Consider the following 10,368-nt stretch of genomic DNA (forward strand, 5'->3'; position numbering starts at 1 on the left):
TACATTTGATCAATCTTTAAGAAATACAAAATACTCGCCTAGGTGAATAACTGTAATAACAAGTTAACTCGGAATACGAAAGAACATAAAGTGTTGTCTGGTTAAACGTATACTCCGTACGACGAAAGAATTTTGATCAAACCTGAAAAGTCGAATGAAAAAACAAATGTGTCGCCTGCTTGGGTATCGCGTGATAATATTGATTGTATACGATTAATTTTATCCTTAGGTGTAAATATATATTATTAATACCCAAAGGACATAAGGAACTTACAAGAAATGTACTAATACGAACAGGTAAAAAAGGTAAAGAATCGGTCAACAGTATAATATGTGACAATACGGCCCCGCATGGCTGGCACTGCTTGGGGAGACTCCATGCATGTTTGTAAATAGTTTTATAGTTTCAATGCAAACGGTGTTGTTTTTTTGTTTGTTTGCTGGTCTGTTTGTTTTTTCCCAGGAAAAAAGTATGGTTCCTAAACATTTCTATAAATAGTTTTATAATAAATTATTGTAATACATTACTAGGTTATCGTTCTGTTATTGTTGTTGTTTGTTTTAACCTGGTTATGTTTAATTTGTTAAAAAAAAAAAACACAAAAAACTCCAAAACTTCATGAACTTACAGCCTGATATGGATAATATACTAAGTTTTTTTTTATTTTGTCAACAGTTTACATTTAAGCATTATGCATATAATGGTCTCAGTAGCCTCCCTTGCACCAGTAGCCTCCCTTACATCACTTAGTCATGTATGTTGAATATCAAAACGAATATAGCAATAGAAATAAGCAGTTTCTTTTAAAAAAGATACTCGGCCGAACTAAAATGATTTTGCACTTGCACCGATTTGGTTTTTGGACGAAACAGTATGTTTGCATTTTAAGTGGCGGTTTTGTAATTTTTATTTTCTTACACAATTTATAACTCATTAAAGCAGCAAAAATAATCTGTACGAGGATGGAACTCATAATGTGTAGTTAAATTATTTTTTAAATAATTTTCAATCATAACCAGTAATACATTTTCAACCATTGACTTTTCAAAAACAACCATTGACGCCTATAGCAACCAAAAGCTTTACATAACAACCAGTGACTTTACATAGCAACCATTTACTTTCCATAGCAACCAGCGTTTTTCTGTGGCCATCATTGATTTTCCATAGCAACCGGTAACCAATATTGTAACATTTGACATTCCATGGCAACCATTTACTTTCCATAGCAAACAATTACTTTCAATAGAAACCAGCGACTTTTCTTAGCAGCCATTGATTCCTCAGCAACGAGTAACTTTCCACAGCAACCAGAGACTTTATCTAGCAATTATTGACTTCAAAAGCAACCATAGACATTCATGACAACCAGTGATTTCCAATAGCAAACACTGACCGTCATAGCAACCATTGACTGACATATGAACCATTGACTTTTCATTTCTATCATAAATATCTGGAAAAATAAACCTTTTAGCATCCAGTGACCTCCAATCACAACTAGTAATTTTCCATGGCAACCATTGACTTTACATGGCAAGCAGTGACATTCAATAGCAAACCAATGACTTTTCATAGCAACAAGTGACTTTTCATAAAAAACACTGACTTTCCATATCAATCAGTGGCTTACATAGAGACAACTGAATTGCAATGGCAAACAGAGGCTTTCCATAACAACCAGTGCCTATCCATGGCAACCGATGACTTTGCATGGCAAGAAGTGACTTTCCATAGAAAGCAATGACTTCCATAGCAACCAGTGACATTCCATGGCAACCACTGACTTCTCATAACAACCAGTGACTTCTCATAGCAAACAGTGACTTAAAAGAAACCATTGATTTTCCATGGTAACAATACACATATCAAGCAATGTCTTTCCATGGCAACCATTAACCTTCTATGGCAACTAGTAACCAATATTGCATTGACTTCTTTAGCAACAAGTAAACTCTCCACAGCAACCATAGACTTCCATAGCAACCAGTGACTTCTAATAGTAACAAATGAAGTGTCCCAGTACAGAGAACGTTTCATTTCACAAAAGTAACAACAATTTATTCTTATCATTTCTTAATTATGAATGCATAAATGACATTTTAAATATTTGTTTTAAGTTGGATCGAGTCGTCACTAATCTGGAATGAATTGTCAATGAAGTGGGCCGAGCCGTTATGGGGCGAATCATCAGTGGGGCAAATCGTCATCAATGGTTTGAAATTTCGCCAAATATTGAATCATAATTCATAAAACTAATCATGAAAATCTTACTCTCTGCAATAGAATCCTCTGATCTTGCAATTTCTGCAGTTCTTCCGAATTCTTCTTTAAAGTATGAAATCAAATTCATGGGACCATACTATTAGGCACTCGGTTCCACAACTTGCTATGATTTTTAATTCATTTGAAAAAAATATAGTTTGTATTTATAAATTATTACAAGGTTCCGCAGCCGCCATGTTTTAACGCAACAGAAGTGCACTGACTGGTTTACAATTTCAATTAAAAATACTGGCTCCTGAGTTACTGCTTAAAGAATATTGTCAGTGCGGGTACCGTGGTATCCATATTAGCCCATGGTCGCTTTTCATTGATTAGGGAACCAGTTTTTAATTGGAAATTGTAAACCAGCCAAAGAACACAAAAGTAATTTGTAGATTTATTTTAGTACATTATATACGTTATTAACTGAGAAGACAATAAATTCCCTATTCTCTCTGCCATGTTATATAACCCATAACTCAGTATGTGCCCGAGCTATTAGGTAATGGTTATATAATTATATCGATTTTATGAGGCCATACACATAACTTGTCAAAATCTTTACAATAATTTATAAAACTTCCCATTTGTTTCCTCTTATTTAATTTTGAATATAAAGACTATTTACTGCATTTTGTAATAAAACAAGTGATACTAATTTCACGTTTAAGTTTTGTCCAATGAAAATAGACGTTACATACTTGCAGGTTTATAAATAGATTCAAATTACTTTATATGTATGTGTGAAAGTATTTCCAGCATTGATTTCACGTTTGACCAATGACAATTCACGATACAAACTTGCAGGATTATAAATAGATTCTTGTTAATCTACATGTACGTTTAAATTTTTTTCCAGCATTGATATTTCTTTATGTACAGTATTGAAATGTGTGAATTATGATAGAGCATTTTATAATACATAATAGGCCACTAAAGTTATGAGTATGTGCAGCTTCACATCAAACAAATTGCAACACAAGCTTTCTTTAAAATTTTGCAATTAGTATATATGCATGGACCTTGTAGTAAAACCCTAAAACTTGACTTATGGCAGGTAGTTTACGAGTACCTGTCCAGGGATAAAAATCGTAATATAATATTGTAATATGTTTAATATGTGGCGACTGACTTGTCTTTCTCTGTTATAGATTGGTAGTTTTTTAGCCAGCATGTATTTGGTGTTCATAAAAGGTTTGGCCTCTTTTTTTTATTATTTATTCACTTGTGACACACAAGATTATTACCCCACCCACTCATAATAATAATGCAAAACGTTCAAATTGCATTATCTTAAAAATACCTATTTTTTACAATTGAAAAGAGGTTCAAATAATATTTATATCACATAAGCTTATATTTTATAAAGAAACATAATCACTTAGGACATTTTAAAAGCAAAATGTAACATACGTTACATCATTTACATTGACATTATTCTAGCATTTTTTTAACTATTTTTGAAAAATTTATGAAAATAAAGAAAACAAACTTAGTTATTTTTCCTAAAATCTGTAGGAACAAACAATGCACCTGGTAATATACTCAATTTCTGAAAGTAACTCGTTATTTAGTCTTTTGCTGTGCCATTTAACATATTTGTACGTTACCAAAGTCTCATCCATTTAAATATTACCCATAAATGTTATGCAAACTATCACTTTTAACATGATTTAGTAGAAATAACTTCATTTATCATCGCCAGTATTGTCCAACTATCAATATTGCACAACACTTAAGTTAGTGAAGAATAAATGCTAAAAAATGAGCTGTAGTTATGTCTTTAGTAATGGTTCAAAATTAGAATTGTATATGTACAAAAAGTCAATTTTATGTCATGTATCATTTAGGTTGCTTTAAAAAATATTCAACCTTTGAAATTGAATGCCATCACATCATGTTTAACCTATTTATGTGTTCTTCCTTATTATATAAAGAGATATTTAAAGGTTATCTCCACATCTCTATGTCTCTCATAATGCTCATTAGTTCGACTACACCTAGTCACATTTATAAAAAAAATGTTATCCTTTCAATAACTTTCAAAGTATTGCATCGTGGTTAAAAAGCCTTTTCCTGCTGTTTTCGATGGTCTTTTCACTAGATTTGCAAGTCGTGTTTTTGCATTTTTCATGAAAAGAACGTCTTGAAATGACTGTTACTGTTACAACAATGGTGGTAACGTATTTTAGCTGTCAGGAGGCCATTTACGCCTTTGATCCTTCCTAGGACCTTACTTCACGCTTAAAGTGTCTTGTTTTACACAAAGACTTGATTTAAACATGAAAGTCGAAGGTTTCAACTTTACTGACAACATCGCCACGAAGTTTATGTTCTTTCTGCAACTTACACAGTTATTGTCTTAAATAAATATACGTTAACTTTAACATTTTATTCTTTTTTTTGAACTTCTAATCATATTATGGTCTCTTGCAGTTTTCTCATCTCGTAGTAATGATAACAATACTCTTTTCTATCATTTCGGCTTTACATCCAGTCATCTAAAATGGAATTTAAAAAATAGATTACAAAAAAAACATTGTCTGGTCTTAAAAAATGTGGGTGTACTATAAAGCGGAAGGTATATTCAACGTCAAATACAGATTTCATGATCACAGACTCAATCAAACCTTGCCAGCAATTTTCAGTAAATTTGCTGTTTTAATGCTTCCGAGGGATCACTTATTTTACCAGATATTTATACACTCCAACAGATAGACAAACCCTATTAAAGATAGGCAGATGTTAACTGTATCTCAGAATCAAGTTTTACATCTATCAAATTTTATTTTTTGGTAAAGACAAAAAAACAGAGCCAGACGGACAGAAAGGCAGATAGACATGTTTTTAAACAGAAAGACAGTCGGTGTAGATGGACATACAGATATCCATATTAGCACAAACATCTCTGATTCATTACGTTTGTATTGAAACTATCTTATCTCATGTGTTTGTAAAATTGTACAACGCATTTAACACTCAAAAGTGGGATCTATTACCACTGGCAAAGCAACAGTTAACTCCGAATATAGCTCCTCATCAATATTTGTAGCACAATTTAGATAAACCAGAGACACAGATAGCATGTTATCTATGTGTCTGGTTAAACCATGGAGCTCAACAACAATTTGAACTGCATGCTTTCTATGACTGTAAAATAAGTTTTCTCCCTTTTTTGGAATCACAATTTTGAAATTACATAATCATTGTAAATTCTGTATCTGTTTTTTACTCCCCTGACATCTCATATATCACTAGTATGTAAAAAAAGATAATATAGTGATATACTGGTATCACGCTCAGTATTACCTTTCAATTCTTATCTTCCAAATGTTATTAAAATGAAAACATAGTAGCTATCATACACAATGACATTTTATACCAAAAACTAATAATCTGTTAATAAATATCATGCATTTGTGATTCTAAAATTAATAACAATTGATTCTAGATTTCGTGCATTGTTTACCCAAACACGCTTCCGTAGTTACATTTTGAAGCTACCCAGGATAAATTTAAATTTGTTTATTTTTATTTGTCCTACTTCATAAACATATTATTATCAAAAGGATGTTAATATATAGGCTAATGATTATTTATATATCATGAAAATTGAAAAATCTTTACTGTTTTAAACGACAAACGCTGATTTATATACACGCGAAAACCCATTACAATTCATTCATTGTATTTGATATTCGGGCATGTACGAGGCTAAAAGTTGTAAAATCAAGTAAATATAATATGAAAATGTATACATACTTTGCACAACAGCTTCTAAATCCAACTCCAAGTAGTAAATGTGTTAATTTTGATATATTTAAATCGCGCGGCCTCATAACTTTTGTTTACCTCGACACCGGTTACAGTATAAAACTCTGTGTATGGTGTACATACAGAGCCATATAGAAACTCGAAACAAATGCAAAATTTGAATTGCTTTTTTTAACTGGTTTGTCAAGGTAAGATTTTTTTAGGGTTTTTACCTGTTTTATATGATGTGTATAACAAACTAAAAATGTAAAAAAAAAGCTTGTGTTGCAATTTGTTTGACGTTAAATTTCACTTTAATCGGACTATAAAGAGTAATACAATTGATTCGGTTTCAGTTTTTTGAATTTGTTTGAATACGTCCTTATATAGTACGGACACGTATTCAGATAAAAAGAAACACACATTTAATGCAAAATTTAATTGTGTAATATATTTATACACGTATATATAATAAAGCATTGAAAAAAGGGGGCGGTAAATCTAAGTCTCTAAGCTAGTAAGTAACATACTGCACAGCACTGACATTTTTTCTGATGCTTATTGGCCACGCCCACCCTAGCAAAAAGTGTTTTTATAACATTGCGTTTGGTTGGCTTATTAGACCTGTAAATCAAATGGTACAAAGAGGGCAATCAGATACCAAATAACAAGAAATATTTTTTTAATATGTCCATTTATGTCTCTGGGATTAGTAAAAATAATATATCAGAATTCCAGGATCATTGTTTTAGAAGTTGCAATGTTTACAAGTTAAGACTGTTCATTACATATTGATATTGTCATATTTTGGAGGGATTTCACCAACATCCGGTGCCCTGTCGTATGCATTGTACGGAACAAATGCATGACCTGTAGGAGATAAGTCATTTATATAGACAAATTGTGGAGAATCCGATTGTTTGTATGCTAGGCAGGAGACATTTCCTTGCACTTCCTGTTCCGGTAGAGGTTTCTTCTCGGACTTCCGGTCTACAATCTCGCCATTTTGGACAACGATTTCCTGATCACGTTCATGCATAATGTCCTTAAAAAAGCAAGTTCACATAAAAGTATAAAGTTTATTCTTTTAACTGCTTTACAAAATCTGTTGAATACGTGAAGTGAAATGAAACGCATGTCGTGGATATATTAGATTAATATCGGCTTTTGGTTCAGATAGAATTTATATTTAAATTAGTTCGATTGTGTAGAAAGCTATAAGCTTATAGACATGCTTTTGAACCTGGATACAGACACAGACACATTCACTATATATTATTTAAGTTGGAAAGGTTAATATCGGATAATATAAACTGCCAGTATTCAGAGACGTACTTCGACTGTATTAAACACATGCTTGCAGAGAGGTCACATTTTGGCCTTGTGTTGAGTGTCATGCTCATCCACACCCGTTGTCATTGTGGGTTCGAGTCCCGCCAGAGACAAACAGACGGTCAGGATGTTTTTCGCTCAGATGCCCTTTCACGGCTGACGATTGTGTCTTTTGTTTCTTTAAGTGAAGCTACCCAGCGCTGACGTTTCAACATAAAATTGGTACTTAAAAACATCACGATTATTTAACTAACGGTTTCTGCACATATTCCATGCTAAAAGCTTAGGTATTTATGACCAGAAATCAAGTGACCTTTCTTGGATAAATGACCTTAATACTGTTTTTATGTAACCCAAATCCAAGCTATTTTATATACAGTATATTAGTACATTGTACCTCTGGTCTTTGGAATTTGTATCCACACCTACATGGTTGTCTCCAACTCTCTGGTAGGCAACAAAACAATCTGTCAAAAAACGGGATCAGGTATTTGGGGTCAACTTCTTCTTGTGGAAAATACGGCGCTGTAACCACATAAAATAAAACACAATATATAATAAGAATATCACTGTAATTCTTCTGGGTATAATTAAAAACTAATACCTGAAATTTGATAAACAGTTCAGAAAACCGGTCATATTTATCATCTTTTTAAATGATTGTCAGTTTATTATTTAGATACTTAACCTTTGTATCCTAATCGCATTATTTCAATTTATTAAAAGAACAGACGAAGTTACAAGATAGGAAACTTTAAAAATCAAGAAATTACCAGTTGCAAAACTAACAACAAGACCAACTATTACCACTGTGGCCACACCTATAGATGGATACCACAAATATGACACCGTGTACAGTAACTCAACGCCAGATCTGTAAATATATCAGATAATATAGTAAAACATGTACAATAACTAAAGACCGTGTACAGTAATTCAACGCCAGGTCTGTAAATATATCAGATATTATAGTAAAACATGTACAATAACTAAACACCGTGTACAGTAACTCAACGCCAGATCTGAAAATATATCAAATATTATATTAAAACATGTACAATAACTAAACACCGTGTACAGTAACTCAACGCAAGATCTGAAAATATATCATATATTTTAGTAAAACATGTACAATAACTAAACACCGTGTACATTAACTCAACGCCAAATCTGTAAATATATCAGATATTATAGTAAAACATGTACAATAACTTAACACCGTGTACATTAACTCAACGCCAGATCTGAAAATATAACAGATATTATAGTAAAACATGTACAATAACTAAACACCGTGTACATTAACTCAACGCCAGATCTGTAAATATATCAGATATTATAGTAAAACATGTACAATAACTAAACACCGTGTACATTAACTCAGCGCCAGATCTGTAAATATATCAAATATTATAGTTAAACATGTACAATAACTAAACACCGTGTACATTTACTCAACGCCAGATCTGTAAATATATCAGATATTATAGTTAAACATGTACAATAACTAAACACCTTGTACAGTAACTTTAAGCAATATCTGTAAATATATCAGATAAAGTTCAATAGCATGTACAGTTACTTAACGCAAGATCTTTAAATATATCACGTATTATAGTAAAACACATTGTACAGTAGCTTTAAGCAAGATCTGTAATTATATCAGATAATGTTCAATAGCATGTACAGTTACTTGACGCAAGATCTTTAAATATACCAGATATTATTATAATAGTTAAAAACCTTGTACAGTAACTTTACGCCAGATCTGTAAATATATAAAATATCATAGTTAAACATGTACAGTTACTCAACGCCAGATCTGTAAATATATCAAATATTACAGTTAAACACCTTGTACCGTAACTCAACGCTGTTGTAAGTTGTTGTTGTTTTTGATCCCTAAGGACCATAATTACATCACATTACTTCACAGAATGCGGTGTCAATAAAAAACAATTTTAATAAAATTTTGCATATCGCACATATTTATTGTGTACTTATACGTTTCTTCAAATAGTTTTTATTGCCTTGAATCGACTAATTCTTGTAAATGGTAAACAATTTTATTTTAATCAAGTTGGCCTTTTGGTATGTCAATCTATTTCGTTGATATCCGGTTTGAATGCGTTAAAGAATAAATTAACAATACTATTTCCGTTTTAAATTTTATTTTTTAAAACTTAATCTTACACTTCTATAATAACTATATTAGTTATAATAAAAGTATTATTAAAGAGTAAAATAATTACAGTTCTGCTGCTGCTGCTACAACTTCTGACGTATTTGTTGTCATGGTGATGTTTTGTGCTATATCATCACTAGTACAGTTATCTGTTGGAAATTCGAGACTGTAACCACTAGATGGCAGGTTGTACGCCCCTATACTAATCCATAATGGTAGTACTAGACCCAGGAATCCGCCAATAACACAACCCTTTAGTAATAAAAAAACAACACTTAATATCTGACATAGCACTAGTAAAATAAGAAACGATACCATATAGATTTGAACAGTATAAGTATTTTATCCTAGGATGATGCTTTGTGTACAACGTTAAACTTAAATAATCATGGTATAAATAATACACAAACTGACTAAATTGTTGATTTTTGTTAGAACAAAATATTTGCAATAATTTGAAACAAATAGACTGGAAATAATAGACTAAGTTTTTAATTGGCAATATTCTTTGGGGCAGCTAAATCGGCAACGTCATGTTTGTTCCCGAAATCTACTCAGTATTGGTTTTCCAGCGGTTAAAACGATTTCAAGATTGTGAAAGCTCGCCGATGATTGGCTGTTTGAAAGGTCACGAGAAGGTGACTCGATATTGGTGCCAGTCAGATCTTAATGCGTACCGTTAAAAAGGAGCTGATTTTAATCAGACTGACCTTATATACTTGATGCATTTTACTGACACAATCTTGTGATTTTTATTTATAAATCTATTTTATCTGAAAGATAGTAAATGAATATAAAGGTTATCAATCAGCAAGGATTTCAACTAGCTAAA

The 10,368-nt window shown here is 31.9% G+C and overlaps 1 protein-coding gene across 1 annotated transcript; it reads right to left on the reverse strand.

Annotated features, from left to right (window-relative positions):
* Positions 1 to 6,531: 6,531 nt before the first annotated feature.
* LOC132754857 (sodium-dependent multivitamin transporter-like) lies at positions 6,532 to 9,854 on the reverse strand. Its single transcript, XM_060745588.1, has 4 exons — positions 9,604 to 9,854; positions 8,125 to 8,225; positions 7,749 to 7,876; positions 6,532 to 7,064 (listed from the first exon to the last, which is right to left on the reverse strand). Exons 1-4 carry the CDS (start codon positions 9,852 to 9,854, stop codon positions 6,804 to 6,806), a joined length of 741 nt encoding a protein of 246 aa, XP_060601571.1. The 3' UTR covers positions 6,532 to 6,803.
* Between the last annotated feature and the right edge of the window lie 514 nt (positions 9,855 to 10,368).

The sequence above is a fragment of the Ruditapes philippinarum genome, unplaced genomic scaffold (genome assembly GCF_026571515.1).
Source record: "Ruditapes philippinarum isolate M1 unplaced genomic scaffold, ASM2657151v2 ctg16845_1_1_1_1, whole genome shotgun sequence".
NCBI classification, from domain to species: domain Eukaryota; kingdom Metazoa; phylum Mollusca; class Bivalvia; order Venerida; family Veneridae; genus Ruditapes; species Ruditapes philippinarum.